Genomic DNA, 25147 nt, shown 5'->3' on the forward strand with positions numbered 1-25147 from the left:
AAGCTTGTAATAATGTTTTTAACTCCAGTGGTACTGGTGGATTCCCGTGGGAAATTCAAGCATGTGTTTGCGTCATTACGTCACATCTGTCCACATAAAGAAGAGTCTCGGCTAGTAGGCGATGAGTGTGAGGATGCTGGAGATTTAAAGCTGTTTCTCACAGCACTTGATATAATTAAACTTATCAATTTGATGGCGGATCCAGAAAGGTTCAAACGACAATCAGCAGAGACGACTGGAGATTCTCCCGCTGTAAAATGCAAAAGACTTCAGACTTCGGAGCGGCTACAGAGAAAAAGAGACTGCAACCGGCCCATGGGAAAACAAGGATAAATATCGGAAGGGCATTAAATGTCACGCAATGCTGATGTTGTTCACATTAACAATTTGAGAACTAAGTAAAATTTGCACGGTTTGACGTGATATGATAAGCGATCATTAGATTTAATCAGCGTGATTTACTGCAATGCTTTTTTCCACGTAGTTGGTCAGAATAAAAGTGGATGTCAAACTTCCAAAAAGTAGAATCTGTTATTGCGAACGCCAGGATCCACACCGGCAGCGACTGACAGCCACACATTCTCCTCAAAACATTGGGTTCATCCGCGCTGTGCCGAGCCGAGGCACAACCCACGTAAAGTTGATAATTCCGCGAATAACTGCAATTGCAGATTTCGAACAGAGATGGCGACAGAGAGGAGAAACTACAGACTGCAGCTTTAAATGACGTTTAATGAGAAAGATGTTATTTTTTTTAAGTGCATTTCTGAACAAGCTCACGATTATAGGCAATATACAAAAGCTTACATTCATGTCTTAAAGTTTTCATTTAGTTGAAAACATTAAACAATATGTGTAAACAAAAAATATAAAGGACAAAAACATTTAAGCTCAAGCAACGGGAACTGCTAATAAAGCAGACTGCGTCAATTATTGTACAGAATGTACATATACACTCGAGTCAGCATCTGATTATCGTGTTTATATTGTGATCATGTTGAGAGAAACAATATCCACATGTTTGAGTGAGAATATGCTGACAGACGTTGCAGAGACACAAAGATAACGGTGTGCGAAGCGAAGTTTCAAACAGCACTTTGTGTTTTCTGTTCTGTCTCCCTCAACGAAACTTAAAGGAAGTATGTGTCTCAATCATTTTGATGTCTGATAAGTTCTCTTACGAGAGGTCTCTCGTACTGCGTAAGATATCTTACGCTAGGGGAAAATCCTTTTTCCGCGAGATATTGAAGCCAAAAATTATCCTTAATTTTGTAATAATGCAAAACGCGTTGCGGCAGCATGCAGACATAGGCGAGGCAGCTCGCGCGCCTATTGGCTGCTCTGCGGCAACTGCAGCAGCCTATCGAGCGAGGCCTGGCGTGACGCCAGACCCAATCAGGGCACTTCGCGCCCGCTGCGTCACGTCCCGCCGAAATGGGCGTGGTCTAGGCCTATAAATACCGCTCGCAGGCAGCTATTATCTGATTTTTCATCCTTCAAGCGAAGCACACGCATCGCTGGAGCTGGATAAGAAGCCGCGCCGTCTGAAAGAGAGCACCTTCAGCGGGACGAGTCACTGAAGTCGCTGGCCGCGCCGCCTTCCTTGCCTTCCTGCTGCGCTATCCGGCGTTATATCCTTTTCTCTGCTACTGTGTTTATGTATGTGTGTGTGCTCGCCGCCGCGACACACACTCCCATTGCACTAAAAGAGCTGGGCGTCTTTTTCAAGACGCCCCTTTTCCTGATCACGCAGCTCTCGCACTCGCTGACGGCGACTGCCCTCACTGCGAGTTAGTTACTGCCTATGGTGACTCTGAGGACTCACCTGGCATCCTTCTCCGAGACTGCTCCCCCCCCCCCCCCCAACCCGCAAAGCTTGCCGGTTCGCCCGCTTGCCTTGCCTGCTTGGGGGACGATACCTGTTCTCCCTCTGTTCGAGCCGCGCACACCGCGCCGCTCACAGAGGATGTCAGGAGCGGGCGGTCACGGGGCTAGCTTTCTCTCTCCCTCTGTTCAAGCCGCGCAAACTGCGCCGCTCACAAGGGAGGCTGGAAGCGGACGGTCGGGGTTAGTTTTTCTTTACGTTATAAGAAAGCTACCCTGCCTTCTGCGCCCCATTCATGCGTCACTCACCGGCGAAAGGAGAAAGGTGTGTTTTTAGTCCCTCCGAGGATGGACTGACCTTCAATTTCTCATACATTTCCCAGTTCCCTGATCATGCGACTGGAAATATCAATATTGCAGCAGGCGAGCCTGTTTTAATAAAAGCGCGCCTGCAAGCATACGCCGAAGAAAGCATGTGACGCTCTTATATGCTCGTGCATCCGAAAACCTTTGTGTTCCCCCCTGTGGCTCAGTGGCGGAATCATTGGTTTTCCTCACGAGAGACCGGAGTTCGAATCCCGGTCTAGCGGCAGTTAAAATTATGCCGCCAATGCTTCGCTCTGTCAGTTCCCTGAAAAGCGACTGCAGATGTGCATTTTGCAGCCAACGAGCGCGTTGCACAACCCGCTCGCCTGCACCCAAACACCGTTTCTATGGTTTCCGTGCGTCACTGGCGAAAGGAGAAAAGAGCGTTTCTGGTCCCCCCGCGGACGGACCGACCTCCTCTTTCTCGTACATTTCTCATTCCCCTCTGAAGTTCGGGCGACTGGAAATGTCAGTATTGCAGTGAGCAAGCCTGTTGTAATACACGCATGCCTGCAAACAAACGCCAGCACGTTGACGCTCTCTTATAATACTCGCGCTAACTGAGTTACAATGTGTCTCCCCCTGTGGCCCAGTGGCAGACTCTCAGGTTTTTGCATGCGAGAGACCCGCGTTCGATCCCCGGGTCTACCGGCAGATAAAATTATGCCGTCAATGCTCGCTCTGTCAGTTCCCTGAAAAGGCGACTGCAGATGTGTATTTTGCAGCCAACGAGCGCGTTGTACAACCCGCTCGCCTGCACCCAAACACCGTTTCTATGGTGTTCCGTGCGTCACTGGCGTAAGGGAAAAAAAAGGGAGTTTTTCTGGTCCCGCTGCGGACGGACCAACCTCTTTTTTCCTATACATTTCCCACTCCCCTCTGGAATTCAGGCGACTGGAAATGTCAATATTGCAGTGAACAAGCCTGTTGTAATGCACGCAGGCCTGCAATAAACGCCAGCATGTTGACGCTCTCTGTTTCTATGGCAACTTCTCGCTCGTTCAGTTCCAGTAAATGTGACTGTTCCAGTGTATCCTGCAGTAAACAAGTCGGTTCTGTCACCCGCTTGCCTGCACACAAACGCCGTTTTTACGGCTACCCAGATAAATCACATAAGTGTGAATTTTTCTGGTGTCCCGGCCACGGCTGATGGTGCTTTATGTGTAGAAAGAATGCCCACTGCCCAGTGCCCATCTCTACACACAAGCACAGCCCGTCACACAGGGCTCGCGCACATGAATCGACTCGGATCGATTGCGCTTCAAACATGGTGAATGTGCCCACTAACACCACGTTATGCATGTCTCACGGTTTCTGTAAAAACGAAACCAACGTGCATTCGCTTCACTCAAGCGAACGATGCTTTCAGTGTGGTAAATGTGCCCGCTGTCCCGCGCCCACATCCACACATAGACATGACAGTTCCTACGGGAACCGCCCAGCCCTCCCCCTCGCGGTTGACCACCGCAGAGGAGTCGAGCGCGGGCAATCTGCCCGCTGTTATCAGCGCGCCCCATGCCTCAAATGTCACGAGCGCGACGCTTGTGTTACAGCACTCCGAAGCCTCCCCATCGCTGAGCGAGCGGAGCGCGCTTCGTATTCAACCCCTAGCTATTCATGCGGACGCATGGGCAAAGCTGCCCGGGGTTTCGAAGTGGGTGCTGAACATTATAAAAAGAGGCTATTCGCTACAGTTTCGCCGACGCCCTCGCCGCTATGTGGCGCGCGTCGAGACCACGGTAAAAACAGAAGTAGCACATTTACTTCGAGCCGAAGTGGCGAAACTATTGAGCAAAGGGGCCATAGAGCCTCTCTCTCAAGTTCAGAGCGAAGGAGGGCTATACAGCAGATACTTCCTGGTACCGAAAAAAGACGGGTGTCTCAGACCCATACTAGATCTAAGGCAACTGAACAAAGTGCTTGTGAAGCGACAGTTCAGGATGCTCACGACCAGACAAATCCTTGTGCAGATTCGCCAAGGAGATTGGTTTGTGTCAATAGATCTGAAAGACGCGTATTTTTCAAATACAAATAGCGTCACGTCACAGGCGATATTTGAGATTCGCCTTCGGGGGCCAGGCATATCAGTACACAGTCCTGCCGTTCGGTTTGTCCCTGGCACCCCGTACATTTACGAAGTGCATGGATGCGGCGCTCGCACCCCTCAGAATGAGAGGCATGCGAGTACTGAACTATTTGGACGATTGGCTGATTCTAGCGCAATCTCGCGCAGTGCTCATAGAACACACGACCATTTTACTCGATCACCTCGAGGATTTGGGTCTCAGTGTCAATTGGGCGAAGAGCTCTCTGTCACCCAGTCAGAAGATATCTTTCCTGGGCACAGAATTGGACTCGCTGTCCATGATAGCGCGACTATCACCACAGCGCGCGGTAGACATTCAACGCACAGCGAACTCGTTTCGCTGCGGCGCGTCTGTCCCGCTCAAGAAATTTCAGAAGATGCTAGGTCTCATGGCCTCAGCATCATCAGTGCTCCAGCTGGGCCTGCTCCGCACGGGAAAAGCTCCTGCACATAAACTGCCTCGAAATGACCCACAGACAGTCCAACTGCTGTGGAAGAAATTCGGCAGAGCGGAAGTAGACCTGTTTGCGTCTCAAGAAAACGCTCACTGTCCGTAATTTTTCTCCAAGAGCAGGAACGCGCTGGCCCATGTGTGGCCCCGCCGCCCGCTCTATGCTTTTCCCCCCGTCTCTCTCCTGCCTCAGGTGATAGAACGGGTCAGGGAAGAAGGATGCTCAGTATTGCTAGTAGCACCGTTCTGGAAAAACCAACCTTGGTTCCCAGTCGTGATGTAGTTAGCAAGTACTGCCCCGTGGCCAGTACCAGTGAGGAGAGACCTCCTCTCACAGGCCCACGGCTCGATCTGGCATCCTCACCCGGAACTATGGTCCCTTCATGTCTGGGCCATCAACGGTTACATGTTGGACTCCCTAAAGGAGTATTAAACACGATCACGCAGGCTAGAGCTCCGTCTACGAGACGGCTCTACTCCTCGAAATGGTCAGTGTTTTCGGGCTGGTGCACAGCCCGTGGTGTGTCACCCACAGACTGTGGTGTGACGGAGGTGTTTTCCTTCCTACAAGAGCTGTTGGATGAGGGCAGGGCCCCCTCCACGCTCAAAGTTTATGTGGCGGCTATAGCAGCGTTCTCAGGAACAACGCTTGGTCAGTCAATAGGAAGGAACGATTTAGTCATCCGCTTCCTTAGAGGGGCTAAGAGACTGAATCCTCCCAGACCTCCCTCAGTCCCCGTATGGGACCTTTCTACGGTTCTGGAAGCCATGAAAGGTGCGCCATTTGAGCCTTTACAGTCAATTGATTTGAAACACCTGTCTTTCAAGACTGTTTTTGCTGGCTCTCGCTTCAGTGAAGCGCACAGGGGATCTACACGCGCTCTCTGTGAGTGCGGCGTGCATGGAGTTTGGGCCTAATGACTCAAAAGTTATACTCAAACCTAAGCACGGTTATGTTCCAAAATCCCTCAACACACCGTTTAGGGCGCAGGTTATCTCCCTGTCAGCCCTACCGGTCCCTGATGAGGAAAGAGACGCGGGCCTCCTTTGCCCAGTCAGGGCATTACGAGCTTATGTGTCTCGCTCGTCTGTTTTCAGACAGACGGAGCAGCTCTTTGTTTCATTTAGCGGGCGTTCTAAGGGACTAGCCGCGTCGAAACAGAGCCTATCCAGATGGATAGTTGATGCTATAGCGCTGGCATACGCCTCCAAGGGCATGCAGTGCCCGTTGGGTGTCAGAGCGCACTCCACGAGAGGCATGGCCTCTTCGTGGGCCTGGTCAAGTGGGATTGCCTTGCAAGATATTTGTATGGCGGCAGGCTGGGCCTCCCCGTCTACATTTATAAGGTTTTATAACCTAGAGGTCCCCGCCCTGCAGGCCAGGCTGCTGTCGGTCTAAGTTTACCAGTATTATCTGACCTGATGCTATCAGCTCAGAATGCTGCGTCTACTGAGCACAGCTCAATGTTCGACAGTAAAAAGTAGCAGCACGAGATGTGCCTGGGCAGACTGTGTAAGACCCACATTCCCCCATCAGTTCAGGCCGTACCCCGCCCTGTCTGTATGAAATTCGCGTCTCAGCGACGCTGCCATATGTGGAAGAGTGCGGCTTCGCCCCTCCCTCTTCCCGGACTCCCTGTGAGTTCCCTGAGTGATTGTGCACTATATGTACCCCGGGCTTTCGCCCTTGGGTCTTTGGTGTCAGATCTCAGCATGCACGGCGTTTTGCATTGGGTCCCCTAGCGTAAGATATCTTACGCAGTACGAGAGACCTCTCGTAAGAGAACGTACTCGGTTACTAACGTAACCTCGGTTCTCTCTAGAAGAGGGAACGAGTACTGCGTATCTTGCCGTGCATGCACACGCTCTGGTTGCTTCAATGATGAAAAACCAGATAATAGCTGCCTGCGAGCGGTATTTATAGGCCTAGACCACGGCCATTTCGGCGGGACGTGACGCAGCGGGCGCGAAGTGCCCTGATTGGGTCTGGCGTCACGCCAGGCCTCGCTCGATAGGCTGCTGCAGTTGCCGCAGAGCAGCCAATAGGCGCGCGAGCTGCCTCGCCTATGTCTGCATGCTGCCGCAACGCGTTTTGCATTATTACAAAATTAAAGGTAGGGTAGGTAATCATTTTTCTAAAAAAAAAAACATTCCAAATTTGTTTAAACTGTCTTTATATACCAATACATAATTAAAATGTAAGTACTCTGAAAAAGAAAATTTAAAAATCGAGTGACTGTAGACCTTTTAATCTGCAATAAACACAGCTCATTATTTCCATTCACTCCACCCCCTCCCTTCTGAGCTCCTTCCAAAGCCACGCCCCCAAAACACATGAACGCGCGACGCCAAACGCTCAGGCTGGAACAAGACGCATTTATTATGTCGTGAATGCAGTGATGGACAGCTGTCTTTCATCATTCGACTGCTGTTTGGATTTCATGTGATTTCTCATTGTGGTGGTGATATTATAATAACTCAGTTTCATTCATTCATTAGATGAAAATGATATTACAAAATGTAATTACTTTTATTCAAAGTTATTCCAAACTTCGCGAGGCAGACATTATGCGATTAAATAAAATCCACTTGATTAAAGGGGTGGTATAATGCCCTTTTCACAAGATGTAAAATAAGTCTCTGATGTCCCCAGAGTGTGTGTGTGAAGTTTCAGCTCAAAATACCCCACAGATATTCTTATATAGCATGTTAAAGTTGTCACTTTTTGAGGGTGAGCAAAAACGCACCGTTTTTGTGTCTGTCCCTTTAAATGCAAATGAGCCTCTGCTCCCGGCGTAGAGGGCGGAGCTACAATAGCTCGTGTCCTGAAACTTTCAAAAACTTATGTTCAAACCGGAGTTAGAAAGATGGAGAGACTCTAGAAGAAGTTACGACATGTACACAACATTTCTGAATGGTTAGTTGATGTATTTATGTAGCTTATGTGTAGTTATTTTCTAGTCATTGATTAGCATATTCTGTCATGATAATCTATAAATCGTGTTCCCGGGGCGGAGTTTATGTACATTTTAGGGTTGGTGATGTCACTAACCCGGGAGGAATGTGGTGTAGTCTCTACCAGCCGTTTGTTGTAGTCCTTAAAAAAACGATTTATTTCAAAGCAAATATCTCCCTTTGCTTTGAACGTTGAGCGTCGTAACTTTGCAGATGTTGTTTATGCTCAAACAGCAACATTACACACTAACTAAAGCTAGAAAAGTCAAATCATAATCAAGTGCATTTTATTATAACAGGATTTATCATGGATTCACTGCATTTACGGCCAGCAAAGCAACATAGTAAAATTCGAATAGTATTTTATGTTTTGAATAATAATTACAGATCAAAAACTCTAATATTCGTGCACACCCCTAGTCTGAACCTTCCATCTGCAACTTTTCCCGTTATACAGGAGCTGTATTCTTCTTGTAATCATATCGTCAGCAAACCTAAGCCCAAAGTGGAGCCTCCAAAGGAGACGGCGGCCGAACAGAACGGTCCCGTTAACGGACAGGGGGATTCAGAGCCCCAGCCGGAGAAGAGCCGAGTCCCGGAAACACCAGACGCCAAACTCCCCGAGATGGACATTGACTAGCTCCTCTTACACGCCTCTGCGTTCGGATTAAAAAACATTACCCAATCCAGCAAATGTTCTCTTGCTCTTGGTGGCATGTTTCTTTCTTTGTGTTTCACTGTTTAAAAACAATAATATTTTTTGTAACTGGGAACAAAACATGTAACATGTATAGGAAGAGAACTTGTCTTTGTTGCTTTTTTCCCCCCCCGTTTCCTGGAAAAAATAAGGATTATGAAGCGAGATGAGCTTGTTTAGTGAAAACATGTTTCTGTTCTATTCTACTATTGGGGAAGTTTATTGGCATTGAAAATTAGTTGAGATTCTTGATGAAGTTTCCAGACATCAGAAGCACTGAAACCGAGGAGGAACCTGGAGATTCCTGGAGGCGGAGGCGACGAGCTGCACTGGATGTTAACGTAGAGTTACTGTTATGCAGTATTTGGTTGTAAAAGGTGCGTCATTCTGTGGCCACTTTTGGGTTTAGCCATGTTTGTTTTACTTTTCTACTCTGCAACCTGTGTGAATGATGGAGACCATGCTTTTTGGTGTCCATCCAGTCATAAATAATGATGAGAATTATAAATAAACCATTCGTTTTGGTATACAGACAAGGATTTATTGGAATTGTATAACTTTTAGGAGATACTGGATGTACATACTGGTTCACTGTTAGTGTAATTAATATTGTCAGTTTACTGAGTTGAAATAAAATCATGTGGAGGTATTTTGAGCCGTTTGCTGAAGTGGAAATGCAAAAGGTACAAAAACCTTATGACATGTCACCAAGATAATTATACACTACTTACATAGAATACCTCAAATAATTTATATAGATTATAAAATTGTTATCAATTTTAACTTTCCAAAAGTATGCATCTTAACTAGCAGTCAAATATTGTATTTATACTGTGTCCCTGTAGTCGATCATTTTATCCCATAAAACTCACCTTTGATCACCATAATGACATATTTAAATGTAAAATCATCATGCCTTAAAATAGCTTGAGTGTAACTCGACACCCTTGCCTCATTTAGTATACGTGGTTATATGAATATGCAAATGAGCCCCGCCTCCACTCACTCACTCAGCTCAGAGATCCACTGGTTGACGATCACACGTTGATCTGATTGGTTACAAGGTAGTTTGTGACGTCAGAAACACCAGCGATTTCAAAGCGTTTCTTTGGTTCACTGCAGTTTTAAGGAGGAAATACTCAGCAATGCTGTCGACTTATGAATTTACACATGGTTTGTCTTAAAGCATATTAAAAACACCACATAAACACATAGACACATCAACAACATTAAAAGCTGGATTTACACCACAGGGGGACTTTAAGACATTGTAAGAAATTGATCCCTTCAAAAACATCAGTTCATACATTATCAGAAAATACAATTCATACACAATAGTCTATTTATAAGCACTTTCTCACAAACGCATCAGTTTCAGATACAACTGCCTAAAAGATGTTTTTTACTTTTTAAAGTCCTGCATTATTGATACTTAAGTACATTATTTGTCACTGAATTATTAGTATGTTTTGTGTGTGTGTGCTGATTTTATGAAAGTATGAAAAAAAAAAAAAAAAATGCTTAACAGGGTGGATAAAGTACCCAAGATCGTGTTTAACAATATTTGTGTGAGAAAAAGTGTATTTTTTTTAATTCCCTCGTGGCGACGACATCGGATGACGTCACGGTCATCGATCGTCGACTCTCGTGGAATGTTGTTTTCCGGTGGAAGTGCGTCACGAGGGAAAATGATGATTTAAAAATCAATTACTGGGTATAAATGCATAAAGTCAGCCTGAATATGTAGCCAAGATCGTATTTGAGTGATATTTTGGTGAAATCAATAATATTTTAGATTTTAAATGTCGTTTAAAAAATAAAATGTGTTTCCCTGGTAGAGACGATGTCGGATGACGTCACGTCCATCGACCGTCGTGTTGTTTGAAATAGAGACTAGAAGTGCCATATTTTCTTTTGTTAGTGGTTTTACTCGGCCAGACCACAGTTCTTCTTGATATATGGATATAATTCTTCTGCTCACCAAGGCTGCATTTATTTGATAAAAACCAATAATAAAAAAACAGTAATATTGTGAAATATTATGACAATTTAAAATGACTGTTTTCTATTTTAATATATTTGAAACTGTAATTTATTCCTGTGATCAAAGCTGAATGTTCAGCATCATTACTCCAGTCTTCAGTGTCACATGATCCTTCAGAAATCATTATAATATGATGATTTGATGCTCAAGAAACATTTCTGATTATTATCAATTTTGAAAACAGTTCATGATGCTTTGATGAATAGAAAGTTCAAAAGAACAGCATTTATTTAAAATACAATATTTTCAAACATTATAAATGTCTTTACTGTAACTTTTGATCAGTTTAACTCATCCTTGATGAATAAAAGTATTGATTTATTTTATTTATTTCCCCAAAAAATAAAATTAAAAATCTTACTGACCCCAAACTTTTGACCGGTAGTGTTTAATGTTACAAAAGCTTTAGATTTCAGATAAATGCTGTTCTTTTGAACTTTCTATTCATCATATCATCATGAAATAAAAATGTAAATAACTGTTTTCAACATTGATAATAATAATGAATGTTTCTTGAGCATCAAATCATCATATTAGAATGATTTCTGAAGGATCATGTGACACTGAAGACTGGAGTAATGATGCTGAACATTCAGCTTTGATCACAGGAATAAATTACAGTTTCAAATATATTAAAATAGAAAACAGTCATTTTAAATTGTCATAATATTTCACAATATTACTGTTTTTTTATTATTGTTTTTTTATCAAATAAATGCAGCCTTGGTGAACATTAAAAACATAAAAAAATCTTACTGACCCCAAACTTTTGAACGGGTAGTGTATATGGATATAATTCTTCAAAGGAAAATACCACCTTAATGGATGTGATTAGTGATCATATAGGATACAGTACTGGATAAATAAATACCCAAATGCTGGTCTTATTTTGGCTGGGGATTTTAATATGGTATTAAATAGTGATTTGGATAGGTTTCCTTCAAGAGCAGATTCTGTATGTCCAATTATGAATGCATTTATGATGCGATGTAGTGTTGTTGATATATGGAGAGAAACAAATCCACAGCAGAGACTCTATACCTGGAGCAGCGAGGACCTCTCTAAGCAGTCTCGAACACATCACTGGCTTATTCCCCAAAGTCTAGACTCTAGCAAACAGCTGTAACTCAACCAGCACTCTTACAGACCACAGTGCTGTCTCTCTTAAGGTGAGTCTCTCAGCATCCCTTGATTTCAGATCAACTCCTTCTTATTGGAAACTGAACAATTCTCTTCTCCAGTTTAAAGATGTTTAAAAAGAATATTTCATTATTGATTGAGCAGTATTGGAAGAGAGCTTTAGCGTTAGATTAGTTGCCTGTGGGAGCTGATGAAGTTTGAAATGGGTAAATATTTCAGAAAATTTGATAAATTTGGCCAGTTTTATGGAATATTATTATTTTTAACAGTTTTTCTGAAGAGTGCTTTCAAAGATGTCATTTCCACCACTTTTCAATTTATGTATTTTATTACAATATAATATTGTAAAACTGATTATATAAGATTATGTATCGGTCAACAACATCAGTGGCTACCTAATCATGTAACAAAATAAATCTTAATACTTCATGAACTTAATACATTTTTATTTAAAGTTGCTAAATGCCAGGAATTGGGATTTTTGCCTACAGCATTTCATTTTTGCTCAGATTTATGTTTATTATAAGTCACTCACACATATATTGTAAGTAATGAACTATTAATACTTGATTTAAAATACATTTAGATCCACATCATTTGTTATTCTTTTTTCTTAAAAACTGTAGTGGTGGAAATGATGGTTTTTGGTGGAAAGATTGTTTATTTTTACTTAAATGGCCAGTCCAAAATATTTTTAACCATGTATTTTATTATTTAACATATATGTGTCAGGGTTTTCAGAGGAAGCAGACAAGATGGTAAGTTTAACTCTTTTAATTGCAGAATGAACGGAGATGCAGAAAGATGGTGAGTAACAGCAACACAGAATAACAGTGAATGCTTAGCTGATTAGTAATGTCTCTCTCTTTCTCTCTCTCGTAGTAGACCCAGGATGGAAGGCGGGCTGGCAGAAGGATGAGGAATTGCGTCAGGTAAGTGTGTAGGGAGTCTGTGAGTCATGTAATGCCGTGTATGGACGAGACCAGACGAGGAGTGAAGGGAAAGTGCTGAATATAAAGGGTGAGACTGATGAGGGGGTGCAGGTGATGCTGATGATTAGTGATTGAGAGAGTGAGTGCAGGTGTGCGCCACAAACAGGTGAAGGCAGATGAAGGGAGAAGAACGTGACAATATGAGTTAAACAGTGCCTAATAGTTTTAATGATTACAAATTATATGCAAATTATATGAACCTGCTCAAACCATTCATATAAATATAGATAAATAAAAAATAAATATAGAGTGTACTGGAATGGTGATATATAAAGTTCTCAGTCCAAAAGCACAAATATGTCATGAGAACATGCAAATAGCGCACACAAGCGCCATATATAATGTCCAAAGCTACGCCTGTAATTTCCCAGAGGTGGAAATGACATTTGAGCAGTTTTTCTGCAATATTAGCACACCCTCATGTCAGGCTTAGCTACTTTTGGACTTAGCATGTTGTTTACTCGTAATAAACATAAATACATTATTTTCATATTTGTTGTACATAATTCAACCGAACTACAGCCAAGGTGGAAATGACGCTGAATAAAAATACTCTGTATAAAAGCTTGAGCTTGATTATGTGCCTGAAGTTTCATCTAATACATCCTTTTCACTATTATTTCCATGGTTACCAAGTAAATAAAATATTTAAGGTGGATCTTTTGAGGTGGATTTTGTTGAGGGAGGTGGAAATGACGGAAAACCTGGGGACAGCCTTATATTATTCTAAAAATAGTTTAAAATTGTGATATACATATGGAATTTCGATGGTATGATATTATTTTATTTGTCCTTAAGAAAAACATGTTAAAAAATATTTTTAAATCAATCCTTTAATATAATTTTTTAACATTCAAAGAGGGCCCGTCTGGGTTGGGGAGAAGCATAAAACTGCAAAATCTGCTAATAAACAGCCTTGCAAAAACATTTTAAAAAGAAAACAGGGGCAAGATTTGGTGGTTACTAGGATGTTGGAGCATGAACTTCATAATGACAATTTATTTGTGCATTTGTTTGTTTATTTGTTTTTTAAAAAAAGGCCAAGGACACAAAAGTGCCTGTAGTTGGAGAATCACCCATATATATATATATGTGTATGTCATTCATTGTGATATAAAGAAAAAGACAAGACTATATAAATCGTAGCCATATAGTTTAAATCTGAAAATACTGAACGAGTACACTTTTATATTGACAACATGACTAAGTATTTTGACTATCTTGTTTGTGAACAATGACACAAGGACTTTTCATTCTGATGGCACTAGTATGTTCATTGACATGAATACTGACTTTTGAGAGATGAATTAAGGATTTTGAGCAAGTTACAAGCATTTAAATCCACTGTGTGGTGCTGCAAGTATTAATTATTTTGAGAAATGCATTTACTGGTAGGCTATTGCAAATGTTAAGGATGATTCAAGAAATGTACCAAAGTGACTGAGAAAAACTGTAAAAGGACATTCAGGGCAAACAGTATGTGCAAAGGGATTTAGTAGGATATGGGTGAACATGATTTCATCAAGTACAACATCCCTGAATCAACGTCCTTTTTGATCATCATGGAGCAATATATACGTTTACAGTTGATATCAATTTCAGGCTATAACCAATGCAGTGCCTAAGCTCCAAGTAAATGAACAAACCACAGAATTGAAATGAAAGTATCAGAATTAAAGTAGCCTACATCAACCTCATTTATACAGGACACTCAGATCTGCAGTGACTGCTCAATCTTTTCATAATGTCTTTATGTTTTGGGCCAAATTATGCAGAGTATCATGGATTAAATCATTATTAAACTATACCAATGAATCATGATTATCCTCTTCATTCACTTATTATATTGTTTAATTTATGAATTGATGTGTTCAGTTTTCTCTACTAATGACTTGGAAATACTGTACATGGTTAAAGAATCTGTAGCCTAATGTTCAAAATGTATTGGCTGTGTAACACTGAATAAATGCTGATTAATAAACGAATGCAGTGTGGTTTTGGACATAAAAACAATACAATTCCCTATAACGCTAGCATTAGAGGGTTTGTTTTTTACAGCAGAGAATAAAAGCCTAAATTAAATCTGTTCGTCATATAAAACGATCGAGTCTCTTCAGGAGATTTGGACTAAATGGTCGCTCGATTTAAATGGATTATAGTTTAACAATCTCTTTCACTCTGTTGCGTGGAAATCTGTCAGATTTAATTAAAAATATCTTCATTTGTGTTCCAAAGACGACCAAAAGTCTCACGCGTTTGGACCGACATGAGTGTGATTAAATTATGACTTTTTTTGTTTTTGGGTGAATGTGGCGGCATTCGATCGGCCGCGCCCAGAGCAGCCGCTGTGACGTCACAGGCAGCGCGAGCTCCATATGACATCACAGGCAGTTGTTCAGGTCAGTGCAGCGATTACCAGACTCAGAGTTATTAGTCAAACATTGTAGAAACTCAGACTCAGAGTCAAACAGTGATAAAGTCCAGGATCTGCACCATCTCTGAACACTTCCCAATGGATGAGGATATCTGCAGATCTCCCCCTAGAGTCGCGTCGGAGGAAAACACAGGTGCTTTCACACACACACACACACACACACACACACACACACACACACACACACACACACACACACACACACACACTCTCTCACACACACACACACACACACACACACCAGGGCTGCCAATTGACACTTCACACGCTCTCACGCCACACATCCATTTTCACATCATCTCTTACTCTTACTACTACTAGTTAATAGTAAATAAACACGAACGAACGATAGGTGTGTTGAAAGATACAGTAGGCTAAGTTACAACTTACCGAAATGTTTCTGCCTCATACAGAATGTCGATCATTCAGTGTTTTTCACCCGTGGAAATGGTCAATAAAATAGCTGGAGAACATTTGCCACATTTACCCCAGGAAAGCCATTTAATGATCATAGCACGAGAGGAGTATTTTGCAAAATTTGGCACCAATGATATATTTTCTAAATGTCATAATCATTTGTTAACAAACAAGTATTCATTACTTCAATGAACTCATTGTTTCTGCATTAAATTGTTACATTGTTTAAATTTTTTTTTTTTTTATAGCTAACTGTGACTATATTTACATTTCTAAAATACATAACTTAGACCGTTTCCTCTGATAACAGACTCTAAATTGTAATATGGACTCATGCACTTTCTGTAAAGCTGCTTTGAAAAATGCATAAATATGCAAATTAGATACAGTGTATTGATACATTGTACTGAATGGGAATGACATTTATGGCCATTTTACCCTCATATTGCATAAAGTAAAATGGCATATCAGTTCATGTATCAAAAAAATCCTGAAACCTAAAAATTGATTGGTGAATGAAAAATAAATAAATCCTAAAATAAATTCCTTTTATTTTTAAACAACTGAGTCCCGGTGTCCACTACAGAGGACATAGCATAACATATGAATAAAATACTGTTTTTCACAAATGTTTTCCCCCATTTGTTTTGATCTAGCAACATAAAGCAGCTGTACATGAGGACAATCACTCAGCTGTAATCTGTGCTAATAAAACACGTTTCTAATCAATATTGTTGTTTGCAGAAAAGCAATCAAGATTGATGAGTTTCCGTGCTGGCGTCTCGAGAGTGTGGAATGCTGGGAAACGTCTCTTCCAAACCAACAAAACCAAAGTGTGTGCTTTTGTGCCGTCGCAAGAGCTTCCACACACACCCAGTGTCGAGCCGACAGACCCGCTCGAGTCCAGGCCTACAGACCCGCTCGAGACCAGGCCGACAGACCCGCTCGAGACCAAGCCGACAGACCCGCTCGAGACCAGGCCGACAGACCCGCTCGAGTCCAGGCCGACAGACCCGCCCCGCTCGAGTCCAGGCCGACACACCTGCCCCGCTCGAGTCCAGGCCGACAGACCCGCTCAAGTCCAGGCCGACAGACCCGCTCGAGTCCGGGCCGACAGACCCGCTCGAGTCCGGGCCGACAGACCCGCTCGAGTCCGGGCCGACAGACCCGCTCGAGTCCAGGCCGACAGACCCGCTCGAGTCCGGGCCGACAGACCCGCTCGAGTCCTGGCCGACAGACCCGCTCGAGTCCAGGCCGACAGACCCGCTCGAGTCCAGGCCGACAGACCCGCTCGAGTCCAGGCCGACAGACCCGCTCGAGTCCGGGCCGACAGACCCGCTCGAGTCCGGGCCGACAGACCCGCTCGAGTCCGGGCCGACAGACCCGCTCGAGTCCGGGCCGACAGACCCGCTCGAGACCGGGCCGACAGACCCGCTCGAGTCCAGGCCGACAGACCCGCTCGAGTCCGGGCCGACAGACCCGCTCGAGTCCAGGCCGACAGACCCGCTCGAGTCCAGGCCGACAGACCCGCTCGAGTCCAGGCCGACAGACCCGCTCGAGTCCAGGCCGACAGACCCGCTCGAGTCCAGGCCGACAGACCCGCTCGAGACCAGGCCGACAGACCCGCTCGAGTCCAGGCCGACAGACCCGCTCGAGTCCAGGCCGACAGACCCGCTCGAGTCCAGGCCGACAGACCCGCTCGAGTCCAGGCCGACAGACCCGCTCGAGTCCAGGCCGACAGACCCGCTCGAGTCCAGGCCGACAGACCCGCTCGAGTCCAGGCCGACAGACCCGCCCCGCTCGAGTCCAGGCCGACAGACCCGCCGCGCTCGAATCCTAATCCAGGCCGACAGACCCGCTCGAGTCCCGCACAACTTCATACGGAGAGACAGTGAGTGTTTATTATTATCACTCTGATTCATCTCCATTTCTGCCTGATGCTTCTGGCTTTAGTTTAATCTCTACTCCTGTCGGTTCCTCACCTGATCTCAGGTGTGTTTGCTGCTGGAGTTCAGTCTCATGCTGTATATTAACATGCTAACGTGTGTTTTTCAGGATCATTTGAATCTCTTTATGAAGTGGGACGGAAACTGAAATCCAGAGGCGATCGCAGTGATTATAAGGGAGTTCGAATCTCGGATGAGAAACAAGTATGTTGCTCAAACTTTTCCCCTCTTGTTTCCTTCTATCTTTAGTCTTTCATTCCCGACATAAACATCAGTGTTTACAGTTTTCATCAGAAATGTAAAGATTGTAGATTACCATGCACACAAACAAAAATGGATTCAGATTACTTACGTTTGCAACAATTTTCTTCATTTTTTAGGTGATCATCCGTTGTATTAAGAAGAGCCGGCCTGAGAAGCTGGTGAAATTGGTAAGTTGACAACTTTATTCTTCATGAAATTCTCCAAGAATCGTTTTATTAAATTGTAATTTGGTAATTGATACACCTGTACAGTATAAGATATAGTTGAAAGCCTAGAAACATCAGTTGTAAAGTAAATTGCTAAATTAACTCTTTAAGCCCAAAGTATGTGGTTTAGCCCCAAATATATTTAAGTAATTAAATTAATATAAACATGCGATTAATCAACTAATGGCTTGAATGAATGACTGTTCACTGTTGATGTGTTTGATGATGTTTTACTAAACACTGGAAATGTATTCTTACAGGTGCTGATGAACCCATATTAAAAACAGAGGTCAGAAAGTCCGCTGAGTGGGTCCCGACTGAGGAGGACATACACCTACTGCTGGATCAGCTGGTCAAAAGAATAGGCCGTTGGTTTTGGCAAAGGCCACATCTGTCCAAAGGTGAGACCAACAACAAGAACGAAATGAAAATAACATTGCTTAAAAACATGAAGAGCTCAGTAAAATTATTAGTGTCCATGATGAGCAAAGTGTAAAACACAGCATATTGACAATGAATGTTTAGCAATAATAGAATAAACGTTCATGGGCATCCAGAGAATATCATAGTAACAGCAAGAAATGCTGTGAATTTCATGGTAACATGACCTTACATGAACTACATTTCTCAAAATCTGTTTGTGAGTGTCTATAAGGACAAACATGACTAATCAACTGTTTTTTGAAAACTTTGACAGAATGCCTGGATCTTCTTGAGAAACTTCATGACAAAGGGTCAGGGATCACCTTAGATGCCATTTTACATCATGACTGGTTTTAAAACCCTTCAAAGAGATGAAGATGTTGTCCTTCCACGTTTTCCAGCGTCCCTGATGGATTGTTGCCGATGGATTGTCTTGTATGTCCGCCCAATGTTACTATTTCCGCATAAGTCGGTGCGCGTGTAACTTCTACCACCTGTGCTGTCGAAGTGTTCGGCATTTCCGCCGTGATTTCTGCCTGCTCGATTGCCTCCATACTAATTCGGCTATGAAAATTTCTACCCGCCCAACCAGCAGCCATCTCAAAGGCCTTGGGCCATTCTGTGTGATTGTGTTTGTGGATGTTCTGCAAAGCCTCTTCTATCAGGGTTTCATAGAAATCTATCAGGGGTTCGATTGCTCCTGTCTGCCTCGTTGCTGCTGCTGAGTTGGCTTGCGTCTGTAAGCTTCGTATATCTTTCTGTTTTGAATCATTATTTACTATCATTCCTTGTTGTTTATACTGCTAAATATAGCTTACTCAACATCACACATTAACCTGACATCGCTAGCTTCAATCTAAATCGTTATTGCTAGCACAACACGCTAGTAATTCGCTAGCCTGTTCGCAAACTCACTCGCGCCTTTTTACGAGTTCATCAAGCCTTAGGTGAGTAGGATCAGTCAACAAACACGGTGAGTCATGTCATCTTCTCCTCTTATTGTCACCTGCACTTCATGTAACATGTATAGCATAGCCTTCTCTGCCAGCACAGGATTTACATGTGATAAATGCAGGGAGATAGTCAAGCTGACGGGGAAGATTTCAGAGCTAGAGACACGCATCCAAACTTTAATCGAGGTTAATTGTAAGAGTGCAAGGGCTTTAGATACTACTTTGGATGTGACTAGCTTAGTGAACTCTGTACATTGTTCGGCCCCGTGCAGCAGGGCAATTGGGTGAAGGTGAGACGCTGTAGTCGCGGGACAAAACACCGCTCTTCCGTTCCGATTACAACATCAAATAGATTCTCCCCCCACAGTGAAACACCCACTGAGAATCCTGTTGAATGTGCCCTAGTTATTGGCGGTTCTATTACACGGAACGTGAAAATAGAGCCACCAGCCACCATAGACACATGTTTGCCGGGAGCCAGAGCGCCTGACATCAGAGCAAATTTAAAAGTGCTGGCTAATGCTAATCGTAAATTCTCTAAGATTATTATTCACGTCGGCACTAATGATGTTAGGCTCCGCCAGTCGGAGATCACTAAAATTAACATTAAAGAGGTGTGTGAACTTGCAAGTACGATGTCAGGCACTGTAATTTGCTCTGGCCCCCTTCCTGTTCGCAGGAGTGATGAGATAGTTAGTAGACTGTCCTCCCTCAATGGCTGGCTGTCTGATTGGTGTCCGCGTAATAATATAGAATTCATTGACAATTGGACAAGTTTTTGGGGCAGACCTGACCTGTTGAAAAGAGATGGTATTCATCCCTCCTGGGATGGTGCTGCTCTTCTCTCTAGTAATATGGCACATAGTCTTAGAGCTCAAACATGAATTGGGGCTCAGGTCAGGAAGCAGACAGACTGGCTAAACCGACCGTCTGCCAGCCATCTCACGTCACCAAGGTCAAATAAATCCCATCACATAGAGCCTCTTTCACCTAGATATCATCATATAGAGACTTGTGAATTGATGTTCAACAAATAAAAAACAGATATAAAACAAATGAGCAAATGATAAAGCTTGGGTTGCTGAATATTAGATCCCTTACTTCAAAAGCACTTATTGTTAATGATATGATTACAGATTATAACCTAGGTGTGCTGTGTTTGACAGAAACCTGGCTAAAACCAAACGATTACATTACTTTAAATGAGTCCACCCCGCAAGATTACAGTTATAAACATGAACCTCGTCTGAAAGGCAAAGGGGGAGCTGTTGCTGTTATTTATAGTAATATTTTTGGAATTACTAAGAAGTCTAGTTTCAAATATAATTCTTTTGAAGTGTTGGTGCTTAAAGGGATACTTCAGGATTTAGCATTAAGCTTTGTATTAGTAGAAAACCTGTAGTATTTTCGAATTACCGTGCTTTCCACCCTCATATCCCCCTGAGACGAGAGATTTATGTATTTTTTTGTCTGGAAAAAATCCTCAGATGACGCAAAAATCGTAATTTTGCGTCATCTGAGGATTTTTTTGGCCAGAGGCTAAAGACTACAGCCAGTAGGAGGAGCTTGTCCCGCATGTGTTCAACCCGCCCATAGAGGGTGGGATCTCACTCACAGAATGTACACATAGTGTCAGACATCTTTTTTTGGAAGCTAAGCTAGCAGGCTCTTGTTCTGTGGAGAAAGCTGAGTAGTAGGAGAAAGCTGAGTAGTAGGGGTTACCATCCTCTTTTTCCCGGACATGTCCGGCCGTCGAGATCGTCCAAAATGTCCGGGATTCGGCTTTTGCTTTCTGCAGTCGCCATTCATTGTTTACATGCACACCTTTTGTTTCAATCTAACTGAATTAATTCCGATTGGTGAATCTGGATGTAGTGTTTACATGAACGCTAAACAAGTGATCGGTTGATGTGCGTTTTAACATTGCTAAGAAAATTCCCACTCCTCCGTGAGAGATACGAGACCAGTGCGTCTCAGTAATCACGCCACCGGCCTCGCACCGTTCTCCCGCGCCCCTCAGCCTCGTCCTGCTCGCCACAGTAAACATAATGAATGGCGACTATAGAACGCAAAAGCCAAATCCCGGACATTTTGGGCGATCTCGAAATCCCGGGCAGACTCGTCATCACGGAGACTCACTAGTAGCCTAGCCTTGTTGTTTTCAACTGCGCTCTCTTACCGGTAGGCGTGGCTTGGGAGTGGCCTCCTAGGGCAGCGAAGCAAGTGCATTCTGGGAGTTGTTGTCTTTCATCCACATAAGCCAAAAATCCATTTTCTGGCTTTTCTCAGTCTAGAAAGCTCCAAATTCAAAAATTATTTCACATTTCTTCTACATAAATGACCCATTTTAAATACAATTCATCTTTCCAGAGGTGAAGTATCCCTTTGATATAGCAATATATAGGCCTAGTGTAAATGATAAATCACGTTTGAGATTTGTGCTGGCTACTGTATACAGGCCACCAGGGCACCATACAGACTTTATCAAAGAATTTGCTGACTTTCTATCAGAGTTATGGTATATATTAGTACTGGCTGCTGATAAAGTCATAATTGTTGGTGATTTTAATATACATGTAGATAACGAAAAAGATGCATTGGGATTGGCATTTAAAGACATTCTTAACTCTATTGGATGGAGTGAGACAACACGTGTCAGGACCTACTCATTGTTGTAATCATACCCTAGATCTAATATTATCACACGGAATCAGTGTTGATGCCGTTAAAATTCTGCAGCAGAGCGATGACATCTCAGATCATTATCTAGTCTCGTGTAAACTTCATTTAGCCAAGACTGCAAAGCCGACTCCGTGTTACAAATATGTTAGACCTATCACTTCTGCCACTAAAGATTGCTTTATAATAATCTTCCTGATCAGTTTCATCATCTCAGCATCCCAGATAGCTTAGGAGAACTCGATGTTGTGACAGAACTCTCTCTTTTCCAGCACTTTAGACACAGTTGCTCCGTTGCGCTTAAAGAAGATTAAAGAAAATAGTCCAACGCCGTGGTACAACAAGCACACTCGGGGCCTTAAGAGAGCAGCCAGAAAAATGGAGCGCAACTGGAAGAAAACTAAACTAGAGGTATTTCGCATTTCATGGAAAGAGAGCTCGATTGCATACAGAGAGGCCATAAAAGCTGCTAGATCTGCTTATTTTTCAACCCTATTAGAAGAAAATAAACAAAACCCTACGTATTTATTTGAAACAGTGGCTAAACTAACGAAAAATAAAGCTTCAAGCCCAGAAGTTTCCAAGCAGAACAGCAGTAATGACTTCTTCACTTACAAGATTGATAATATCAGGGAGAAAATGATAACTATGCAACCGTCTACTACAGTATCGCATCAGGCAGTGCATTGTAGTGTCCCTAAGGAAAAATTTTATTCATTCATTGCTATAGAAGAGGAAGAATTCTTTAAACTCGTTAAATCATCTAAATCGACAACATGTATGTTAGACCCTATACCGACTAAGCTACTGAAAGAGATGCTCCCAGAGGTCATAGATCCTCTTCTTAATATCATTAATTCATCTTTGTCATTAGGATACGTACCAAAAACTTTTAAGCTGGCTATGATTAAACCGCTTGTTAAAAAAATGCAACTTGATCGTACAGAATTAGTCAATTACAGGCCGATCTCGAATCTACCTTTTCTGTCAAAGATACTAGAAAAGGCGGTATCCTTACAACCATGTTCCTTTTTAGAAAGAAATATCTGTGAGGATTTTCAGTCAGGATTTAGACCGTACCATAGTACTGAGACAGCTCTCATTAGAGTTACAAATGATTTGCTCTTATCATCCGATCGTGGTTCCGATCTGATCCAATTTGTAACTCTAATGAGAGCTGTCTCAGTACTATGGTACGGTCTAAATCCTGACTGAAAATCCTCACAGATATCATTTCTTTCTAAAAAGGAACATGGTTGTAAGGATACCGCCTTTTCTAGTATCTTTGACAGAAAAGGTAGATTCGAGATCGGCCTGTAATTGACTAATTCTGTACGATCAAGTTGCATTTTTTTAACAAGCGGTTTAATCATAGCCAGCTTAAAAGTTTTTGGTACGTATCCTAATGACAAAGATGAATTAATGATATTAAGAAGAGGATCTATGACCTCTGGGAGCATCTCTTTCAGTAGCTTAGTCGGTATAGGGTCTAACATACAGTACATGTTGTCGATTTAGATGATTTAACGAGTTTAACGAATTCTTCCTCTTCTATAGCAATGAATGAATCAAATTTTTCCTTAGGCAGACTACAATGCACTGCCTGATGCGATACTGTAGTAGACGGTTGCATAGTTATAATTTTTTCCCTGATATTATCAATCTTGTAAGTGAAGAAGTCATTACTGCTGTGCTGCTTGGAAACTTCTGGGCTTGAAGCTTTATTTTTCGTTAGTTTAGCCACTGTTTCAAATAAATACCTAGGGTTTTGTTTATTTTCTTCTATTAGGGTTGAAAAATAAGCAGATCTAGCAGCTTTTAAGGCCTCTCTGTATGCAATCGAGCTCTCTTTTCATGAAATGCGAAATACCTCTAGTTTTGTTTTCTTCCAGTTGCGCTCCATTTTTCTGGCTGCTCTCTTAAGGCCCCGAGTGTGCTCGTTGTACCACGGCGTTGGACTATTTTCTTTAATCTTCTTTAAGCGCAACGGAGCAACTGTGTCTAAAGTGCTGGAAAAGAGAGAGTTCTGTCACAATATCGAGTTCTTCTAAGCTATCTGGGATGCTGAGATGATGAAACTGATCAGGAAGATTATTAATAAAGCAATCTTTAGTGGCAGAAGTGATAGGTCTAACATATTTGTAACACGGAGTCGGCTTTGCAGCCTTGGCTAAATGAAGTTTACACGAGACTAGATAATGATCTGAGATGTCATCGCTCTGCTGCAGAATTTCAACGGCATCAACACTGATTCCGTGTGATAATATTAGATCTAGGGTATGATTACAACAATGAGTAGGTCCTGACACGTGTTGTCTAACTCCATCCAATAGAGTTAAGAATGTCTTTAAATGCCAATCCCAATGCATCTTTTTCGTTATCTATATGTATATTAAAATCACCAACAATTATGACTTTATCAGCCGCCAGTACTAATATATACTATAACTCTGATAGAAAGTCAGCAAATTCTTTGATAAAGTCTGTATGGTGCCCTGGTGGCCTGTATACAGTAGCCAGCACAAATCTCAAACGTGATTTATCATTTACACTAGGCCTATATATTGCTATATTAAAGGGATACTTCACTTCTGGAAAGATTAATTGTATTTAAAATGGGTCATTTATGTAGAAGAAATGTGAAATTATTTTTTGAATTTGGAGCTTTCTAGACTGAGAAAAGCCAGAAAATAGATTTTTGGCTTATGTGGATGAAAGACAACAACTCCCAGAATGCACTTGCTTCGCTGCCCTAGGAGGCCACTCCCAAGCCACGCCTACCGGTAAGAGAGCGCAGTTGAAAACAACAAGGCTAGGCTACTAGTGAGTCGCCGTGATGACGAGTCTGCCCGGGATTTCGAGATTGCCCAAAATGTCCGGGATTTGGCTTATGCGTTCTACAGTCGCCATTCATTATGTTTACTGTGGCGAGCAGGACGAGGCTGAGGGGCGCGGGAGAACGATGAGAGGCCAGTGGCGTGATTACTGAGACGCACTGGTCTCGTATCTCTCACGGAGGGGCGGGAATTTTCTTAGCAATGTTAAAACGCACATCAACCGATCACTTGTTTAGCGTTCTTGTAAACACTACATTCAGATTCACCAATCGGAATTAATTCAGTTAGATTGAAACAAAAGGTGTGCATGTAAATAATGAATGGCGACTGCAGAAAGCAAAAGCCGAATCCCGGACATTTTGGACGATCTCGACGGCCGGACATGTCCGGGAAAAAGAGGATGGTAACCCCTACTACTCAGCTTTCTCCTACT

The 25147-nt window shown here is 42.8% G+C and overlaps 2 protein-coding genes across 7 annotated transcripts in view; both read left to right on the plus strand.

The window, feature by feature from the left end:
* hspa4a (heat shock protein 4a) overlaps positions 1–9028 on the plus strand; it is a 33267-nt gene extending 24239 nt beyond the window's left edge. The window contains exon 19 of the mRNA XM_082141260.1: positions 8140–9028. Within this exon, the coding sequence (XP_081997386.1) occupies positions 8140–8322 (183 nt within the window). The 3' untranslated portion in view covers positions 8323–9028. The remainder of the gene's footprint in view (positions 1–8139) is intronic.
* A 5899-nt stretch (positions 9029–14927) lies between these two features.
* The window catches only part of LOC309477880 (uncharacterized protein), a 70848-nt gene continuing 60628 nt past the window's right edge, over positions 14928–25147 (plus strand). For 2 of the 6 annotated variants that reach the window (XM_082141368.1, XM_082141369.1), the window contains exons 1-4: positions 14928–15122; positions 16151–17297; positions 17462–17556; positions 17733–17783. In XM_082141368.1, coding sequence (XP_081997494.1) covers positions 16202–17297; positions 17462–17556; positions 17733–17783 — 1242 coding nt within the window. In that variant the 5' untranslated portion in view covers positions 14928–15122; positions 16151–16201. Of the gene's footprint in view, positions 15123–16150; positions 17298–17461; positions 17557–17732; positions 17784–18082; positions 18224–18519; positions 18940–25147 lie in introns of those variants that run through there. The other 4 variants (XM_082141367.1, XM_082141370.1, XM_082141371.1 and 1 more) reach the window with 4 other exon arrangements.

This window comes from Leuciscus leuciscus (assembly GCF_965113295.1).
Source record: "Leuciscus leuciscus genome assembly, chromosome: 16".
NCBI classification, from domain to species: domain Eukaryota; kingdom Metazoa; phylum Chordata; class Actinopteri; order Cypriniformes; family Leuciscidae; genus Leuciscus; species Leuciscus leuciscus.